This window comes from Leptodactylus fuscus, chromosome 8 (genome assembly GCF_031893055.1).
Source record: "Leptodactylus fuscus isolate aLepFus1 chromosome 8, aLepFus1.hap2, whole genome shotgun sequence".
Classification (NCBI taxonomy): domain Eukaryota; kingdom Metazoa; phylum Chordata; class Amphibia; order Anura; family Leptodactylidae; genus Leptodactylus; species Leptodactylus fuscus.
The window spans coordinates 97,424,035-97,446,346 of record NC_134272.1 but is presented as its reverse complement, the minus strand read 5'-3'; the positions used below and the strand labels follow the sequence as shown (position 1 = coordinate 97,446,346).

The 22,312-nt window shown below is 52.2% G+C and overlaps 1 protein-coding gene across 1 annotated transcript in view; it reads right to left on the bottom strand.

The window, feature by feature from the left end:
- LYPD1 (LY6/PLAUR domain containing 1) overlaps positions 1-21,424 on the bottom strand; it is a 56,017-nt gene extending 34,593 nt beyond the window's left edge. The window contains exon 1 of the mRNA XM_075285922.1: positions 21,294-21,424. Coding sequence (XP_075142023.1) covers positions 21,294-21,342 — 49 coding nt within the window. The 5' untranslated portion in view covers positions 21,343-21,424. The remainder of the gene's footprint in view (positions 1-21,293) is intronic.
- Positions 21,425-22,312: the final 888 nt, after the last annotated feature.

Here is a 22,312-nt window from a genome sequence, read left to right as displayed (position 1 = left end):
TCTCTGGCCGACTCCAAAGGCAAGAATTTGCCACAGCCCCTTGAAGGTCGGAGTCCCTCCTTTCGAGGAAGAGGCACCTCCAGAAGAGGAACTAGAGGCCAGCGACGATCCGGCAGAGGTAGAGGTCGGGGCTCCTCTCGTAAACGTAAGGGCACCTCCTTCTAATCCTTCCACCCTACCTCCCCTCTCTTCGCCCCCGGGGTGGGCGGCCGTCTTTCCCACTATGTGGATGCCTGGCGCCAGAATATTCGGGACCCCTGGGTCATCCAGACGATCCAGGAAGGCTATAAAATTAATTTTGTTTCCCAGCCACCAGAGAAGATGGTAAGAACCCGCCCTCTTCAGGGCCCCAAACAACTTCATCTGGAGAAATTGATTCAGGAGTATGTGGACAAGGCCGCGCTAGAGATGGTTCCTCGCGCAGATCAAGGCACAGGCATCTATTCTCCAGTCTTCTTGGTCCCCAAGTCATCAGGCGAGTGGCGTATGATCATCGATCTCCGGTATCTGAATCGCTTTATCCGCAGGCTGCGGTTTTGCATGGAGAGCATCAGGTCAGTGCTACCTTTCATGCACCCTGGAGATCACTTCATCACTCTGGACCTGAAGGACGCCTACCTCCACGTACCCATCTTTCCGGCACCGAAAGTTCCTAAGGATTGCCGTATACATAGAAGGGAAAGAGGCGCACTTCCAGTTCGCAGCCCTCCCGTTCGGCATATCCTCCGCCCCCCTCACCTTCACAAAGGTCATAGCTCCGGTCGCTGCCGCCCTGCGCCTTCAAGGCATATTCATAGTCCCGTACCTGGACGACTGGCTTCTGAAGGCTCATTCAAAGGAGGTTCTTACCATGCAGTTGCAGACCGTCGTAGCTCTACTAGACAAGCTGGGGTGGTTGGTAAACTGGCAGAAGTCAGTAATGGTGCCAGCAACATGAGTTCAGTTCCTGGGACTTATTCTAGACTCTCTCAACATGACGGTCTCTCTACCCTCTCCTCACAAAAGGAAAATTGCTCGGGCAGCACATCATTTGTCTTCTACACGGAAGGTCACCATCGGGACGGCTATGAAGGTCCTTGGATTGATGTCCGCTACCCTAGATGCAGTTCCTTGGGCCCTATGGCATATGCACCCTCTACAGAACGAGATCTTGAGAGTCTGGAATCACAGTCCTTCAGGTTTACAGAAGCCAATCCAGTTAACCATCAGCACCCGGCAAACCTTGCCCTGGTGGACCCATCTGCGAGATGGGAAGTCCTCGGTCCAGCCCGCCTGGACCCTGTTGACTACAGATGCCTGCCTCACAGGCTGGGGAGCTCATCTGGGGGAGACTCCGGTTCAAGGTACATGGAATCAGCAGGAGAGGACGCACTCATCCAACTGGTGCGAGCTTACCGCAGTTCATCGAGCCCTTCTGTCATTTGCACCACTTCTACGAGGGAAAGCGGTCAAAGTAAGATCAGACAATCTGACGACAGTCCACTATATCAACAAGCAGGGAGGAACCAGGTCCCCCTCGCTCCTGCAAGTCACCAACCTGATCTTCTCCTGGGCAGAACGAAACCTCTCCCAGCTGGCCGTGGTACATATCCAGGGCCGCCTGAACATCCTAGTGGATCAACTCAGCAGAGGCCGCCCGACCGCAGGCGAATGGTCCTTGAATCAGGACATCTTCCACTACCTGACCAGGAGGTGGGGTCTCCCCGAGGTGGATCTGATGGCCACCCAACACAATGCCAAAGTAGAAAGGTTTTGCTCCCTGTACCGGGAAGACAACCCTTTGGCTGTGGATGCCCTGTCAATACCATGGAGGTTCGAACTGGCATACATGTTCCCTCCCATCCCGATGATCCCAAAGGTATTGGCGAAACTCAGGCAGGACCAGACTTCGGCAATAGTGATCATGCCGTTCTGGCCAAAAAGGGCATGGTTCACCGACCTTATCCTTATGAGTCGGGGGAACTACTGGAGGCTTCCACCAGTCAGGAACCTGGTGTCACTGAACAGTCGGCCGTGCCTGGGCCTAGACAAATTCAACCTCACTGCCTGGAGGTTAACCGCGCCATACGCGCAGACAGAGGATTGTCCCAGGGAGTGCTAAGTACCTTAGCCCATTCAAGAGCAGAGGCAACCAATCAGAGCTACCAAAGGATCGCCCGGATATTCCGAGATTGGTGTACAGGCAGCCCCCACAATCCAGACAGAGATGCAGTCCTAGAGTTCTTACAGAACGGCCTGGAGAGAGGACTAGCACCTGCCACCCTCAAGGTTCAAGTGTCAGCTCTATCTGCTCTCCTGGAGACACGGTTATCACAAGATCCTCTTGTCAAACAGTTCCTTAGGGGGGCTGCCAGGCTCCGCCCCCAGGTACGGCCCCCTGTCCCAAGGTGGGACCTGGCCGCGGTTCTACAAGGGCTATGTGCGCCCCCCTTCGAACCCTTATCTGAAGTGGACTGGAAGTACCTGTCATTTAAGGTGACTTTCCTGCTGGCAATACCCTCCACCAAGAGGGTTGGCGAATTGCAGGCCCTAGCGGCCTCCGAACCTTTCATAACCTTCTTCCCTGACAGGGTACAGCTAAGGTTCGTTCCGGGATTTTTGCCAAAGGTACCAACACTTCAGAACACCAACCAAGTGATCACCCTACCGGGCTTCTTTCCCTCTCCTGCTACGGAGCAGGAGGAGAAGCTACACACACTGGATCTGGTAAGAGCACTACGTATTTACCTAGACCGTACAGCACCGTTCCGAAGATCAGAGAATCTTCTAGTCAATGTGTTTGGCCACAATAGAGGCGCTAAAGCATCAAAGGTAAACCCTGTCGAGATGGATCAGAGAAGCTATCAGCTGTTCCCTTCGGGCCCAGAATCTTCCTGTTCCAGATTTCTTACGAGCCCATGCCACCCGAGCAGTGGCGACATCATGGGCAGACACGGTTCCTCTCTCTAGAGCAGATATGTGCTGCAGCCTCTTGGAGCTCACAGCTGACTTTTGCCAAACACTACAGATTGGACTGGCGTACGGCCGATGCTACAGCATTTGGGCACTCCGTCTTGGCATCAGCCTGCCAGGAGGACCCGCCCTAGGGGAAACAATACTTGCTAAATCCCCAGTTGTGCTGCTGTTGGGCGTAGGGGGAAAGAAAGATTATGAATGATAATCTGTTTTCCCTTAGCCCAAACAGCAGCACAAGGCTCCCTCCCTAGGAGGTACTGTTGTACAGATTTTGTGTATGTGTGTGTAGCTCTTGGCATAAATTGCTCTCTGTATATCATACTTGTTACTAACACAAGGGAGGAGCAGGTCTTCTGGCCTTTTATAGGGGTCAAAAGCTGTTAGGTAATTAAAAATTCCACCTGTCCTAACAGCTCATAGGGGCAGGAATCCCCCAGTTGTGCTGCTGTTTGGGCTAAGGGAAAACAGATTATCATTCATAATCTTTCTTTGTGCAATCTGATAGGAGGGATCACCAAAGCCCTACAATATAGTCTAATAATGGCAGGAATGACCTGACGTGTGCGCCATCTTGTAGCTGGACAAGACAAGTATTATGAGGCCTGTTAATAATCTGACGTCAGCAGCGAAAGATTACAGAATAGCTTCTAAATTTCACTTGCAGCGGAGTCCTCGGCCACAGTCTACCATTTACTATTGCTGGGAGCTAGATCTGACTTTGGTGCCAATATTAACAGGCGAGACGAGTGTGGCCGATATGGAGAAAGGGTTTTGGACTCATCTAAAATGGACCATTCACCGCCTTCCAATATTTGCATAATTCGGGCTACTCTACTTATTCCAGTGCACTTGGATTTTTTTTTTCACAAGCCTTCACTTTTCCTGAGCTATCTGAGCAGTTCGTTCCAACAGCTAATATGCTAATTAGGCTCTATAATGTCAGGGGTGCAGTTCCAGACTATTTATTCCAGACCGCCCACCTGACAGCACCTGAGACCCTAATTAGCATATTAGCTGCTCAGGATCTGTGGGGATGCTAAAAGAATGCAAAGACTTGGTGAAGAAAAGAACTCAAAGAATTTCAGCATAATTCCTCACATTTGGAGTTAATTTGGCACTTGCAATTTTTGGCATGGCTTAGGTGTCAGGAATGTTTTATCCAAGTTTGACAAATTTTGGCAAAAATTGTCAAAGTTTTACTCCATTCACCTAATGTAACTATATGGGACGAAATTATCAGGGAGAAACCTCCATTGCCGTTAGAACGTCCAGCGCCATGACATTGTGCCCCGTAATTGGTCATAGAGTAGAGATGGAAACGCCTACGGCCAGGGCACGGTTTAACCCCTTCCTGCTGCTATAACATTTTATTTTTGGTTTCCATGCAGCAGAGACAAAACAAGCAGGGGAAAGTTGACAAGATGCATTCAGAAGCAGGAGTAAGTAGTAAGACATCTTCTGGCAAGTATTAAAAATGAGTTAAGGCTGGATTCACTCCTGCGATGGAGACAAAAGTCCTGCCCATTATAGTCTATGAGGTCCCCAGGTAACCACTTGGTAAGGGGACGGGCTCTCCATCTTCTGAGTCCCCATGTAGACCTGAACAACAGAGATCCAAACGCTAGTGTGAACCTAGCCCAAACCCTCTTATTAACCCTCTGGTTTTTGTGCGTGTTTCCGGTATCCTCATGGGCTTTGGTGGACTACACTGGGCCATTTGTTTTGACTATTTTAATAAATTAGTTGATGAGGATTTCAGAAGTTAGGGTTTATTTCAGGCATCTTTATTTTGTGTGGATTTTTTCTTTAACTGTTTTAGTAATGGAGTTATCGGACTATTTCATCAGTAAGATGCTAGCATTATACCCCAGTAGCCACTGTATCAGGGGTACCAGGAAGAGCTGGGTACCATCAGACATGGACCACCTAACTTTCTGTTTAAGGGGCAGATGTAGGCTGGTGTTTTTAGGCTGGGATGGGCCAATAACTATGGATCATCCCACCTTCATAACTCTAGCCTGTGACTGCTGGTTTTACCTTTTTACATGTAAAAAAAAAAGTGGGACCCCATGACATTTTTTAATTGATTTGAATGACATGGGGTGTTTCCCCATGTTTGTTGGTTGCTGGATTACAAAACTTGCTATTTTGGACTAGTCTTCCACCTCAAGTGCACAAGGTTTCTGTCTGTGCTTCATAAGATCCAGGAGAACCGTGCCGTAGTAAGATCACACTGTGAGTTTGTCAAAGTAAAAACCATCAGTCAAGGGGTAATATTAACAGGGTGGGAATATCCATGGTTACTGGCCATCCGAAATACACTTTAAAGGCGGTATACATCTTCGCCATCAGGTGAGGGCTGCACCCAAGACACCAGGAGTCAATGCAGAATTAAAGGAGTTGGACAAGGTAAAACCAAACAAAGCTAAATTTTTTATTCAACCCAGTTGGACTTTTTTTTTAACCCAAATACAAACAGTTTAATAATAATAACGATAAATGATGCAAAGGTGCGCAGAGCCTTAAAGGCAGCATTAAAAAATATGCCAAAATGTGTTCACCTCCTGAACTATACCATATACCAACGTCAACCACGTGCAAGCAATGTGAAAATAAGGCAAATTTATCACAAGGTACAAACTCAGACGGACGTTCTAAACTTGGGATGTTTTTGTCATTAAGATTTAAAAAAAGAAAACCTTGAAGTCTGACAATAAATGGGGTCACCGACCCCTGACCAGGAGGTGTGGAGAAGGAGGAGGCAAGGATCCGCGCTCAAATGGTCATGTAGGAGGAACGAAAACCAATCGACAGATGGAGTTAGGTCGATATTTATTGATGTCAGGTACGGAAAAAGCACAACGCGTTTCGGGTAAAATCAACCCTTTTTCAAATGCGTAAAATACCAGGAAACAAGTCGGGCGGGATGCGTGACCAGGAGGAGAAGGGTTTGTGGTAACTTCATATTCTCTCAAAAAAAAAAGTTAAAAAACAAAAGAATCTACTGGGCTATGGAAACTTTTTAGCACACCTATATACACTGCATATGATGAGAACACTGAGCATATCCTCTGCCACCAGACTGTCCTATATATAACACTGTATATGATGAGGACACTGAGCATGTCCTCCACCACCAGACTGTCCTATATATAACACTGTATATGATGAGAGCACTGAGAATATCCTCCACCAAACTGTATTATATATATAATACTGTATATGACAAGAACACTGAGCATGTCCTCCGCCACCAGACTGTCCCTATATATAATACTGTATATGAAAAGAACACTGAGCATATCCACCAGACTGTCCCTATATATAACACTGTATATGATGAGAACACTGAGCATGTCCTCCACCACCAGACTGTCCTATATATAACACTGTATATGATGAGAACACTGAGCATATCCTCCACCAGACTGTCCCTATATATAACACTGTATATGATGATGACACTGAGCATGTCCTCCACCACCAGACTGTCCCTATATATAACACTGTATATGATGAGAACACTGAGCATATCCTCCACCACCAGACTGTCCCTATATATAACACTGAATATGATGAGGACACTGAGCATGTCCTCCACCACCATACTGTCCTATATATAACACTGTATATGATGAGGACACTGAGCATGTCCTCCACCACCAGACTGTCCCTATATATAACACTGTATATGATGAGAACACTGAGCATATCCTTCACCACCAGACTGTCCCTATATATAACACTGAATATGATGAGGACACTGAGCATGTCCTCCACCACCAGACTGTCCCTATATATAACACTGTATATGATGAGAACACTGAGCATATCCTTCACCACCCGACTGTCCCTATATATAACACTGAATATGATGAGGACACTGAGCATATCCTCCACCACCAGACTGTCCCTATATATAACACTGTATATGATGAGAACACTGAGCATGTCCTCCACCACCAGACTGTCCCTATATATAACACTGTATATGACAAGAACTCTGAGCATGTCCTCCACCACCAGACTGTCCTATATATAACACTGTTTATGATGAGGACACTGAGCATGTCCTCCACCACCAGACTGTCCCTATATATAACACTGTATATGACAAGAACTCTGAGCATGTCCTCCACCACCAGACTGTCCTATATATAACACTGTTTATGATGAGGACACTGAGCATGTCCTCCACCACCAGACTGTCCCTATATATAACACTGTACATGATGAGAACACTGAGCATATCCTCCACCACCAGACTGTCCCTATATATAACACTGAATATGATGAGGACACTGAGCATGTCCTCCACCACCAGACTGTCCCTATATATAACACTGTATATGACAAGAACACTGAGCATGTCCTCCACCACCAGACTGTCCTATATATAACACTGTATATGATGAGAACACTGAGCATATCCTCCACCAGACTGTCCCTATATATAACACTGTATATGATGAGGACACTGAGCATGTCCTCCACCACCAGACTGTCCCTATATATAACACTGTATATGATGAGAACACTGAGCATATCCTCCACCACCAGACTGTCCCTATATATAACACTGAATATGATGAGGACACTGAGCATGTCCTCCACCACCAGACTGTCCCTATATATAACACTGTATATGATGAGAACACTGAGCATATCCTTCACCACCCGACTGTCCCTATATATAACACTGAATATGATGAGGACACTGAGCATGTCCTCCACCACCAGACTGTCCCTATATATAACACTGAATATGATGAGGACACTGAGCATGTCCTCCACCACCAGACTGTCCCTATATATAACACTGTATATGACGAGAACACTGAGCATATCCTCCATCAGACTGTCCCTATATATAACACTGTATATGACAAGAACACTGAGCATGTCCTCCACCACCAGACTGTCCTATATATAACACTGTATATGATGAGAACACTGAGCATATCCTCCATCAGACTGTCCCTATATATAACACTGTATATGACAAGAACACTGAGCATATCCTCCACCAGCAGACTGTCCTATATATAACACTGTATATGATGAGAACACTGAGCATATCCTCCACCACCAGACTGTCCCTATATATAACACTGAATATGATGAGGACACTGAGCATGTCCACCACCACCAGACTGTCCCTATATATAACACTGTATATGATGAGAACACTGAGCATATCCTCCACCAGACTGTCCCTATATATAACACTGAATATGATGAGGACACTGAGCATGTCCTCCACCACCAGACTGTCCCTATATATAACACTGTATATGATGAGAACACTGAGCATATCCTCCACCAGACTGTCCCTATATATAACACTGAATATGATGAGGACACTGAGCATGTCCTCCACCACCAGACTGTCCCTATATATATAACACTGTATATGATGAGAACACTGAGCATATCCTCCACCACCAGACTGTCCCTATATATAACACTGCATATGATGAGAACACTGAGCATATCCTCCACCAGACTGTCCCTATATATATCACTGTATATGACAAGAACACTGAGCATATCCTCCACCAGCAGACTGTCCTATATATAACACTGTATATGACAAGAACACTGAGCATATCCACCATCAGACTGTCCTATATATAACACTGTATATGACAAGAACACTGAGCATATCCACCAGCAGACTGTCCTATATATAACACTGTATATGACAAGAACACTGAGCATATCCACCATCAGACTGTCCTATATATAACATTGTATATGACAATAATACTGAGCATATCCTCCACCACCAGACTGTCCCTATATATAACAATGTATATGACAAGGACACTGAGCATATCCACCACCAGCCTGTCCCTATATATAACACTGTATATGACAAGAACACTGAGCACATCCTCCACCACTAGACTGTCCCTATATATAACACTGTATATGGTGAGAACACTGAGCATATCCTCCACCACCAGACTGTCCTATATATAACATTGTATATGACAATAATACTGAGCATATCCTCCACCACCAGACTGTCCCCATATAGAACACTGTTTATGATGAGACCACTGAGCATATCCTCTACCACCAGACTGTCCTATATATAACACTGTATATGACAAGAACACGGAGCATATCCACCAGCAGACTGTCCTATATATAACACTGTATATGACAAGAACACTGAGCATATCCTCCACCAGCAGACTGTTCTATATATAACACTCTATTCACACTGAGTAAACGCACATGTATTTTTGCGAAATACACGTGTAAAAATAACACTCCCATTGACTTCAATGACATTTTACAGGCGTATTTTTACATGTGTAAAAAATATCACTGAAGTCAATGGGATAGCAAAATTTACAAGTGTAATTTTAGTCTACAAAATAAGCTAGCGTTTACTCCGTGTGAACTTACCACATATATGCCAAGAACACTGAGCATATCCTCCACCAGACTGTCCTATATAACACTGTATATGACAAGAACACTGAGCATATCCTCCACCACCAGACTGTCCCTATAACACTGTATATGATTAGAACACTGAGCATATCCTCCACCAGACTTTCCTATATAACACTGTATATGAGGAGACCACTGAGCATATCCTCTACCACCAGTCTGTCCTATATATAACACTGTATATGACAAGAACACTGAGCATATCCACCAGCAGACTGTCCTATATAGAACACTGTATATGACAAGAACACTGAGCATATCCTCCATCAGACTGTCCCTATATATAACACTGTATATGACAAGAACACTGAGCATATCCTCCACCACCAGACTGTCCCTATAACACTGTATATGATTAGAACACTGAGCATATCCTCCACCAGACTTTCCTATATAACACTGTATATGAGGAGACCACTGAGCATATCCTCTACCACCAGTCTGTCCTATATATAACACTGTATATGACAAGAACACTGAGCATATCCACCAGCAGACTGTCCTATATAGAACACTGTATATGACAAGAACACTGAGCATATCCTCCATCAGACTGTCCCTATATATAACACTGTATATGATGAGAACACTGAGCATATCCTCCACCACCAGACTGTCCCTATATATAACACTGTATATGACAAGAACACTGAGCATATCCTCCATCAGACTGTCCTATATATAACACTGTATATGACAAGAACACTGAGCATATCCTCCATCAGACTGTCCCTATATATAACACTGTATATGATGAGAACACTGAGCATATCCTCCACCAGACTGTCCTATATATAACACTGTATATGATGAGAACACTGAGCATGTCCTCCACCAGACTGTCCCTATATATAACACTGTTTATGATGAGAACACTGAGCATATCCTCCACCAGCAGACTGTCCTATATATAACACTGTATATGACAAGAACACTGAGCATATCCACCAGCAGACTGTCCCTATATATAAAGTACAGTAAATGCAGAGAAGGGGTTTGGAGTAGAAATCTCCTAACCAACCATCTGTGAGGATGAATTAAAGGTACAGGCAGGAGGTTCCATCACGTCTCGCCTATCAATGACTAAATTTGCATTTCTAGGGCTAATATTTGGCTGCAGAGAGCGCTGGAATCTTGCTCAGATCCGAATCTTCTAGACATGATTTTCCTTCTCAGGGGTGACATGTATAATAGGGAGCTGGGCAGTGCACATTACACAGCTCCCCCCCCCCCCCCCCCCCAAGGCACTGGTGTAATACTGATGTCAGAGCACAATAAAGACACAACTCGGCAGGAAAGATCTCAGAGTGAATGAACACAACATAAAATGCACAAAGTGACCGCTAATCACCAGCGTCTCCGCTCCCCGTCACTGGCAGCACAGCCGCTAATGGAAGCGTAATAATACAGTCTGGAGGCCACACTGAGAAGGAGAAAGATCTGATGGGGAGACCGGGGAGTCCGGAGGGGAGGAAAACACAAGAAATCAGGGAGAGGAGCAGTAACAGGGGGCACAGTGATTGGGGTACAGCACAGGAGCAGTAACAGGGGGCACAGTGATCGAGGTACAGCAGAGGAGCAGTAATACAGGGGGCACAGTAATCGGCGTAGAGCAGAGGAGCAGTAATACAGGGGGCACAGTGATCGGGGTACAGCAGAGGAGCAGTAATACAGGGGGCACAGTAATCGGGGTACAGCAGAGGAGCAGTAATACAGGGGGCACAGTGATTGGGGTACAGCACAGGAGCAGTAACAGGGGGCACAGTGATCGAGGTACAGCAGAGGAGCAGTAATACAGGGGGCACAGTAATCGGGATACAGCAGAGGAGCAGTAATACAGGGGGCACAGTGATCTGGGTATAGCAGAGGGCCAGTAATACGGGGGACACAGTGATTGGGGTACAGCACAGGAGCAGTAATATAGGGGGCACAGTAATCGGGGTACAGCAGAGGAGCAGTAATACAGGGGGCACAGTGATTGGGGTACAGCACAGGAGCAGTAACAGGGGGCACAGTGATCGAGGTACAGCAGAGGAGCAGTAATATAGGGGGCACAGTGATCGAGGTACAGCAGAGGAGCAGTAATACAGGGGGCACAGTAATCGGCGTAGAGCAGAGGAGCAGTAATACAGGGGGCACAGTGATCGGGGTAAAGCAGAGGAGCAGTAATACAGGGGGCACAGTGATCGAGGTACAGCAGAGGAGCAGTAATACAGGGGGCACAGTAATCGGGATACAGCAGAGGAGCAGTAATACAGGGGGCACAGTGATCGAGGTACAGCAGAGGAGCAGTAATACAGGGGGCACAGTGATCGAGGTACAGCAGAGGAGCAGTAATACAGGGGGCACAGTAATCGGGATACAGCAGAGGAGCAGTAATACAGGGGGCACAGTGATCGAGGTACAGCAGAGGAGCAGTAATACAGGGGGCACAGTGATCGGGGTACAGCAGAGGAGCAGTAATACAGGGGGCACAGTAATCGGGGTACAGCAGAGGAGCAGTAATACGGGGGGCACAGTGATTGGGGTACAGCACAGGAGCAGTAACAGGGGGCACAGTGATCGAGGTACAGCAGAGGAGCAGTAATACAGGGGGCACAGTAATCGGGATACAGCAGAGGAGCAGTAATACAGGGGGCACAGTGATCTGGGTATAGCAGAGGGCCAGTAATACGGGGGACACAGTGATTGGGGTACAGCACAGGAGCAGTAATATAGGGGGCACAGTAATCGGGATACAGCAGAGGAGCAGTAATACAGGGGGCACAGTGATCGAGGTACAGCAGAGGAGCAGTAATACAGGGGGCACAGTGATCGGGATACAGCAGAGGAGCAGTAATACAGGGGGCACAGTGATCGAGGTACAGCAGAGGAGCAGTAATACAGGGGGCACAGTGATCGGGATACAGCAGAGGAGCAGTAATACAGGGGGCACAGTAATCGGGATACAGCAGAGGAGCAGTAATACAGGGGGCACAGTGATCTGGGTACAGCAAAGGAGGAGTAATACAGGGGGCACAGTGATCTGGGTATAGCAGAGGGCTAGTAATACGGGGGACACAGTGATTGGGGTACAGCACAGGAGCAGTAATATAGGGGGCACAGTGATCGGGTACAGCAGAGGAGCAGTAATACAGTAGACACAGTGATCGGGGTGCAGGAGAGGAGCAGTATCGGGGGCAAAGTAATCGGGATACAGCAGAGGAGCAGTAATACAGGGGGCACAGTGATCGGGGTACAGCACAGGAGCAGTAATACAGGGGCACAGTAATCGGGGTACAGCAGAGGAGCAGTAATACAGGGGGCACAGTGATTGGGGTACAGCAGAGGAGCAGTAATACAGGGGGTACAGTGATCGGGGTACAGCACAGGAGCAGTAATACAGGGGCACAGTAATCGGGGTACAGCAGAGGAGCAGTAATACAGGGGGCACAGTGATCTGGGTACAGCAGAGGAGCAGTAATACAGGGGGCACAGTGATCGGGGTACAGCAAAGGAGGAGTAATACAGGGGGCACAGTGATCGGGTACAGCAGAGGGGCAGTAATCGAGGTACAGCAGAGGAGCAGTAATACAGGGGGCACAGTGATCGGGGTAAAGCAGAGGAGCAGTAATACAGGGGGCACAGTGATCGGGGTACAGTACAGGAGCAGTAATACAGTAGACACAGTGATCGGGGTGCAGGAGAGGAGCAGTAATACAGGGGGCACAGTGATCGGGGTACAGTACAGGAGCAGTAATACAGTAGACACAGTGATCGGGGTGCAGGAGAGGAGCAGTAACAGGGGGGCACAGTAATCGGGGTACAGCACAGGAGCAGTAATACAGGGGGCACAGTGATCGGGGTACAGCAGAGGAGAAGTAATACAGGGGGCACACTGATCGGGGTACAGCAGAGGAGCAGTAATACAGGGGGCACAGTAATTGGGGTACAGCAGAGGAGCAGTAATACAGGGGGCACACTGATCGGGGTACAGCAGAGGAGAAGTAATACAGGGGGCACAGTGATCGGGGTACAGCAGAGGAGCAGTAATACAGGGGGCACAGTGATCGGGGTACAGTACAGGAGCAGTTAACACAGGGGGCACAGTAATCGGGGTACAGCAGAGGAGCAGTAACAGGGGGCACAGTAATCGGGGTACAGCAGAGGAGCAGTAATACAGGGGGCACAATTACCGGCGTACAGAAGAGAAGCAGTTATACGGGGGGCACAGTCTACACACCCGAGTATCTGCCCCTAAGGACCCAGTGTCTAACTGTAAGTTCCCTGACTATAAATGAATGCCTCCGACCCTCCCCATGTCTTCACCTGCACCCCATGACCCCAGTATCTGAGCCTCTGTGTCTATACAAGTATACTAGGAGTCCCCATGTCTAGACTTGCACCCCAGTAATCCCAGCAGGGTAGCAGTAATACAGGGGGCACTGTGTTTGGGGTGCAGCACAGGAGCTGTACTACAGGGGGCACAGTCATCGGGGTACAGTACAGGAGCAGTAACACAGGGGGCACAGTAATCGGGGTACAGCAGAGGAGCAGTAATACAGAGGGCACAGTGATCGGAGTGCAGCACAGGAGCAGTAATACAGGGGGAACAGTAATCGGGGTACAGCAGAGGAGCAGTAACAGGGGGCACAGTGATTGGGGTGCAGCACAGGAGCAGTAATATAGGGGGCACAGTAATCGGATGCAGGTGTGAGGATTGGGGATCTCCTGGGGCACAGATGACTGAGGCTCAGGGATATATTTGTGGGGTCTCCGGACGCTGGTGTAGACATAGAAGGGATTCAAAGACAGACACTGGGGACCTGGGATGCAGGTGTAGACACAGAGGGCTTAGGAGCAAACATTGGGTGGGATTACTGGGGTGCAAGTCTAGACACGGGGACTCCTAGTATACTGGTATAGACACAGGGGCTCAGATACTGGGGTCTTGTGGTGCAGGTGCAGACATGGGGAGGGTCGGAGGCACACATTTGTAGTCAGGAACTTACAGGTAAGACACTGGGTCCTTAGGGGCAGATACTTGGGTGTGTAGACAAGGGCAGCTCAGAGGTAAGTACTGGTGTTTTCTGTGGGTCTCACGCTGCAGGTGTAGAAACATGGGTCTAAAGGCCAGATTCTGGCACTCTTGGGGTGCAGATGTAGATACGTAGGTCTCAGGGTCAGATCCTGGCATTCTCGGGACATATACAGGGGCTCTCTGGGTGTAGGAGTAGATACAGTGAGGGGGGGGGGGGGGGTCGGGGGGTGTACTTGTAGACACGAGGGGGGGGGGCAGACTCCAGAGATTAGGGGTACACACAGGGGCTCTTGGGGTGTAGGAGTAGATACCGCAGGGGGTCGGGGTCATATACAGGGGCTCTTGGGGTGTAAGAGTAGATACCGCGGGGGGGGGTCCGGGACATATACAGGGGCTCTCGGGGTGTAGGAGTACATACCGCAGGGGATCGGGGTCATATACAGGGGTTCTTGGGGTGTAGGAGTACATACCGCAGGGGATCGGGGTCATATACAGGGGTTCTTGGGGTGTAGGAGTAGATACAGCAGGGGATCGGGGTCATATACAGGGGCTCTTGGGGTGTAGGAGTAGATACCGCAGGGGGTCGGGGTCATATACAGGGGCTCTTGGGGTGTAGGAGTAGATACCGCGGGAGGGTCGGGGATATATACAGGGGCTCTCGGGGTGTAGGAGTAGATACAGCCGGGGGGTCGGGGACATATACAGGGGCTCTTGGGGTGTAGGAGTAGATACAGCTGGGGGGTCGGGGACATATACAGGGGCTCTCGGGGTGTAGGAGTAGATACAGCGGGAGGGTCGGGGATATATACAGGGGCTCTCGGGGTGTAGGAGTAGATACAGCAGGGGGTCGGGGATATATACAGGGGCTCTCGGGGTGTAGGAGTAGATACCACAGGGGGTTGGGGTCATATACAGGGGCTCTCGGGGTGTAGGAGTAGATACAGCGGGGGGGGGGGGTCGGGGACATATACAGGGGCTCTCGGGGTGTAGGAGTAGATACAGCGGGGGGGGGGGGGTCGGGACATATACAGGGGCTTTTGGGGTGTACTTGTAGACACGAGGGGGGGGCAGACTCCAGAGATTAGGGGTACAAACAGGGGCTCTCGGGGTGTAGGAGTAGATACAGCGGGAGGGTCGGGGATATATACAGGGGCTCTCGGGGTGTAGGAGTAGATACAGCGGGAGGGTCGGGGATATATACAGGGGCTCTCGGGGTGTAGGAGTAGATACAGCGGGAGGGTCGGGGATATATACAGGGGCTCTCGGGTGTAGGAGTAGATACAGCAGGGAGTCGGGGTCATATACAGGGGTTCTTGGGGTGTAGGCGTAGATACAGCGGGGAGTCGGGGACATATACAGGGGCTCTCGGGATGTAGGAGTAGACACGAGGGGGGGGCAGACTCCAGAGATTAGGGGTACACACAGGGGCTCTCGGGGTGTAGGAGTAGATACAGCGGGGGGGGGGGGGGGTCGGGGACATATACAGGGGCTCTCGGGGTGTATGAGTAGATACCGCGGGGGGTCGGGGACATATACAGGGGTTCTTGGGGTGTAGGAGTAGATACCGCGGGGGGTCCGGGACATATACAGGGGCTCTCGGGGTGTAGGAGTAGATACAGCGGGGGGGGGGTCGGGGATATATACAGGGGCTCTCGGGGTGTAGGAGTAGATACAGCGGGGGGGTCGGGGACATATACAGGGGCTCTCGGGGTGTAGGAGTAGATACAGCGGGGGGGGGGGGGAGTCGGGGACATATACAGGGGCTCTCGGGGGTGTACTTGTAGATACGAGGGGGGGGGGGGCAGACTCCAGAGATTAGGGGTACACACAGGGGCTCTCGGGGTGTAGGAGTAGATACAGTGGGGGGGGGGGGTCGGGGACATATACAGGGGCTCTCGGGGTGTACTTGTAGATACGAGGGGGGGGGGGGGCAGACTCCAGAGATTAGGGGTACACACAGGGGCTCTCGGGGTGTAGGAGTAGATACAGCGGGGAGTCGGGGACATATACAGGGGCTCTCGGGGTGTAGGAGTAGATACAGCAGGGGGGACGGGGACATATACAGGGGCTCTTGGGGTGTAGGAGTAGATACAGTGGGGGATCGGGGACATATACAGGGGCTCTCAGAGTGTAGGAGTAGATACAGCGGGGGGGGGGGTCGGGGACATATACAGGGGCTCTCGGGGTGTAGGAGTAGATACAGGGGGGGGGGGGTCGGGGATATATACAGGGGCTCTTGGGGTGTAGGAGTAGATACAGCAGGGGGTCGGGACATATACAGGGGCTCTCGGGGTGTAGGAGTAGATACAGCGGGGGGGGGGGTCGGGGATATATACAGGGGCTCTCGGGGTGTAGGAGTAGATACAGCGGGGGGGGGGGTCGGGGATATATACAGGGGCTCTTGGGGTGTAGGAGTAGATACAGCGGGGGGGTCGGGGACATATACAGGGGCTCTCGGGGTGTAGGAGTAGATACAGCGGGGGGGGGGGGGAGTCGGGGACATATACAGGGGCTCTCGGGGTGTACTTGTAGATACGAGGGGGGGGGCAGACTCCAGAGATTAGGGGTACACACAGGGGCTCTCGGGGTGTAGGAGTAGATACAGTGGGGGATCGGGGACATATACAGGGGCTCTCAGAGTGTAGGAGTAGATACAGCGGGGGGGGGGGGTCGGGGACATATACAGGGGCTCTCGGGGTGTAGGAGTAGATACAGGGGGGGGGGGGGGTCGGGGATATATACAGGGGCTCTTGGGGTGTAGGAGTAGATACAGCAGGGGGTCGGGACATATACAGGGGCTCTCGGGGTGTAGGAGTAGATACAGCGGGGGGGGGGGTCGGGGATATATACAGGGGCTCTCGGGGTGTAGGAGTAGATACAGCGGGGGGGGGGGGTCGGGGATATATACAGGGGCTCTTGGGGTGTAGGAGTAGATACAGCGGGGGGGGTCGGGGACATATACAGGGGCTCTCGGGGTGTAGGAGTAGATACAGCGGGGGGGGGGGGAGTCGGGGACATATACAGGGGCTCTCGGGGTGTACTTGTAGATACGAGGGGGGGGGCAGACTCCAGAGATTAGGGGTACACACAGGGGCTCTCGGGGTGTAGGAGTAGATACAGTGGGGGGGGGGGGGTCGGGGACATATACAGGGGCTCTCGGGGTGTACTTGTAGATACGAGGGGGGGGGGGGCAGACTCCAGAGATTAGGGGTACACACAGGGGCTCTCGGGGTGTAGGAGTAGATACAGCGGGGAGTCGGGGACATATACAGGGGCTCTTGGGGTGTAGGAGTAGATACAGTGGGGGATCGGGGACATATACAGGGGCTCTCAGCGTGTAGGAGTAGATACAGCGGGGGGGGGGGGGGTCGGGGACATATACAGGGGCTCTCGGGGTGTAGGAGTAGATACAGCGGGGGGGGGGGTCGGGGATATATACAGGGGCTCTCGGGGTGTAGGAGTAGATACAGCGGGGGGGGGAGTCGGGGACATATACAGGGGCTCTCGGGGTGTACTTGTAGATACGAGGGGGGGGGGGCAGACTCCAGAGATTAGGGGTACACACAGGGGCTCTCGGGGTGTAGGAGTAGATACAGCGGGGAGTCGGGGACATATACAGGGGCTCTCGGGGTGTAGGAGTAGATACAGCGGGGGGGTCGGGGACATATACAGGGGCTCTTGGGGTGTAGGAGTAGATACAGCGGTGGGGGGGGGGGGGGGGTCCGGGACATATACAGGGGCTCTCGGGGTGTAGGAGTAGATACCGCGGGGGGGGGGGGGGGGTCGGGGACATATACAGGGGCTCTTGGGGTGTAGGAGTAGATACAGCGGGGGAATCGGGGACATATACAGGGGCTCTCAGAGTGTAGGAGTAGATACAGCGGGGGGGGGGGGGGGGTCGGGGACATATACAGGGGCTCTCGGGGTGTAGGAGTAGATACAGGGGGGGGGGGTCGGGGATATATACAGGGGCTCTTGGGGTGTAGGAGTAGACACAGCAGGGGGTCGGGACATATACAGGGGCTCTCGGGGTGTAGGAGTAGATACAGCGGGGGGGGGGGGTCGGGGATATATACAGGGGCTCTCGGGGTGTAGGAGTAGATACAGCGGGGGGGGGGGGTCAGGGATATATACAGGGGCTCTCGGGGTGTAGGAGTAGATACAGCGAGGGGGGGGGGTCGGGGATATATACAGGGGCTCTTGGGGTGTAGGAGTAGATACAGCGGGGGGGTCGGGGACATATACAGGGGCTCTCGGGGTGTAGGAGTAGATACAGCGGGGGGGTCGGGGACATATACAGGGGCTCTCGGGGTGTAGGAGTAGATACAGCGGGGGGGGGTCCGGGACATATACAGGGGCTCTCGGGGTGTAGGAGTAGATACGCGGGGGGGGGGTCGGGGACATATACAGGGGCTCTCGGGGTGTACTTGTAGATACAGCGGGGGGGGGGGGGGGCAGACTACAGAGATTAGGGGTACACACAGGGGCTCTCGGGGTGTAGGAGTAGATACAGCGGGGGGGGGGGGGGGGTCCGGGACATATACAGGGGCTCTCGGGGTGTAGGAGTAGATACAACGGGGGGGTCGGGGACATATACAGGGGCTCTCGGGGTGTAGGAGTAGATACAGCGGGGGGGTCGGGGACATATACAGGGGCTCTCGGGGTGTAGGAGTAGATACAGCGGGGGGGGGGGGTCGGGGATATATACAGGGGCTCTTGGGTGTAGGAGTAGATACAACGGGGGGGTCGGGGACATATACAGGGGCTCTCGGGGTGTAGGAGTAGATACAGCGGGGGGGTCGGGGACATATACAGGGGCTCTCGGGGTGTAGGAGTAGATACCGCGGGGGGGGGGGGGGGGGGTCCGGGACATATACAGGGGCTCTCGGGGTGTACTTGTAGATACGAGGGGGGGGGGGGCAGACTCCAGAGATTAGGGGTACACACAGGGGCTCTCGGGGTGTAGGAGTAGATACAGCGGGGGGGGGGTCCGGGACATATACAGGGGCTCTCGGGGTGTAGGAGTAGATACCGCGGGGGGGGGGGTCGGGGACATATACAGGGGCTCTCGGGGTGTACTTGTAGATACGAAGGGGGGGGGCAGACTCCAGAGATTCGGGGTACACACAGGGGCTCTCGGGGTGTAGGAGTAGATACAGCGGGGGGGGGGGGGTCGGGGATATATACAGGGGCTCTTGGGGTGTAGGAGTAGATACAGCGGGGAGTCGGGGACATATACAGGGGCTCTCGGGGTGTAGGAGTAGATACAGCGGGGGGGTCGGGGACATATACAGGGGCTCTCGGGGTGTACTTGTAGATACGAGGGGGGGGGGGGGCAGACTCCAGAGATTAGGGGTACACACAGGGGCTCTCGGGGTGTAGGAGTAGATACAGCGGGGGGGTCGGGGACATATACAGGGGCTCTCGGGGTGTAGGAGTAGATACAGCGGGGGGGGGGGGGGGTCGGGGATATATACAGGGGCTCTTGGGGTGTAGGAGTAGATACAGCGGGGGGTCGGGGATATATACAGGGGCTCTCGGGGTGTAGGAGTAGATACAGCGGGGGGGGGGGGGGGTCGGGGATATATACAGGGGCTCTTGGGGTGTAGGAGTAGATACAGCGGGGGGGGTCGGGGACATATACAGGGGCTCTCGGGGTGTACTTGTAGATACAGCGGGGGGGGGGGGGGGCAGACTCCAGAGATTAGGGGTACACACAGGGGCTCTCGGGGTGTAGGAGTAGATACAGCGGGGGGGTCGGGGACATATATAGGGGCTCTCGGGGTATACTTGTAGATATGGGGGGGGGGGGGCAGACTCCAGAGATTCGGGGTACACACAGGGGCTCTTGGGGTGTAGGAGTAGATACAGCGGGGGGGTCGGGACATATACAGGGGCTCTCGGGGTGTACTTGTAGATACGAGGGGGGGGGGAGGCAGACTCCAGAGATTAGGGGTACACACAGGGGCTCTCGGGGTGTAGGAGTAGATACAGCAGGGGGGTCGGGGACATATACAGGGGCTCTCGGGGTGTAGGAGTAGATACAGCGGGGGGGTCGGGGACATATATAGGGGCTCTCGGGGTATACTTGTAGATATGGGGGGGGGGGGCAGACTCCAGAGATTCGGGGTACACACAGGGGCTCTCGGGGTGTAGGAGTAGATACAGCGGGGGGGTCGGGACATACACAGGGGCTCTCGGGGTGTAGGAGTAGATACAGCGGGGGGGTCGGGGACATATATAGGGGCTCTCGGGGTGTACTTGTAGATATGGGGGGGGGCAGACTCCAGAGATTCGGGGTACACACAGGGGCTCTCGGGGTGTAGGAGTAGATACAGCGGGGGGGTCGGGGACATATACAGGGGCTCTCGGGGTGTACTTGTAGATATGGGGGGGGGGGGGGCAGACTCCAGAGATTCGGGGTACACACAGGGGCTCTCGGGGTGTAGGAGTAGATACAGCGGGGGGGTCGGGATATACACAGGGGCTCTCGGGGTGTACTTGTAGATACGAGGGGGGGGGGGCAGACTCCAGAGATTCGGGGTACACACAGGGGCTCTCGGGGTGTAGGAGTAGATACAGCGGGGGGGTCGGGACATACACAGGGGCTCTCGGGGTGTAGGAGTAGATACAGCGGGGGGGTCGGGGTACACACAGGGGCTCTCGGGGTGTAGGAGTAGATACAGCGGGGGGGTCGGGACATACACAGGGGCTCTCGGGGTGTAGGAGTAGATACAGCGGGGGGGTCGGGGACATATATAGGGGCTCTCGGGGTGTACTTGTAGATATGGGGGGGGGGGGGCAGACTCCAGAGATTCGGGGTACACACAGGGGCTCTCGGGGGTCTCACCTGCGCTCAGCAGCCCCCAGCAGGCCGCACACATCAGCAGGCTCCACATCCTCCCCGCTCTCCCGCCTCACACCTCCATACTCCCGGCCGCTCGGCTCTCGGACTCCCGGGGTCTCCGGTGTGAGCAGCATCTCCAGCAACAGCACCAGCCGCACCGCCGGCACCGCCCACACCCACGTCATAAGAGGCGGGGCCAGCACTGACAACCGGAGAGTCCATGCACGAGACAAGTATTCTGTGCGGCTTTTACCACCTTGGAACAATAACTGAGGCTGCGCGGACCCCGGACTGTGGGGGGTAACTATGGGGGTACCTATGGGGTGTAACTATGAGGTGTAACTATGGGGGGTAACTATGGGGTGTAACTATGAGGTGTAACTATGGGGGTAACTATGAGGTGTAACTATGAGGTGTAACTATGGGGGGTAACTATGAGGTGTAACTATGGGGGGTAACTATGGGGTGTAACTATGGGGGGTAACTATGGGGTGTAACTATGAGGTGTAACTATGGGGGGTAACTATGGGGTGTAACTATGGGGGGTAACTATGAGGTGTAACTATGAGGTGTAACTATGGGGTGTAACTATGGGGTGTAACTATGGGGGGTAACTATGGGGGGTAACTATGGGGTGTAACTATGGGGTGTAACTATGGGGTGTAACTATGGGGGGTAACTATGAGGTGTAACTATGAGGTGTAACTATGAGGTGTAACTATGGGGTGTAACTATGGGGGTAACTATGGGGTGTAACTATGAGGTGTAACTATGGGGGTAACTATGGGGTGTAACTATGAGGTGTAACTATGAGGTGTAACTATGGGGGGTAACTATGGGGGTAACTATGGGGGTAACTATGAGGTGTAACTATGGGGGGGTAACTATGGGGGGTAACTATGGGGGTAACTATGGGGGGTAACTATGGGGGGTAACTATGGGGGTAACTATGGGGGTAACTATGAGGGGTAACTATGAGGTGTAACTTTGAGGTGTAACTATGGGGGGTAACTATGGGGGTA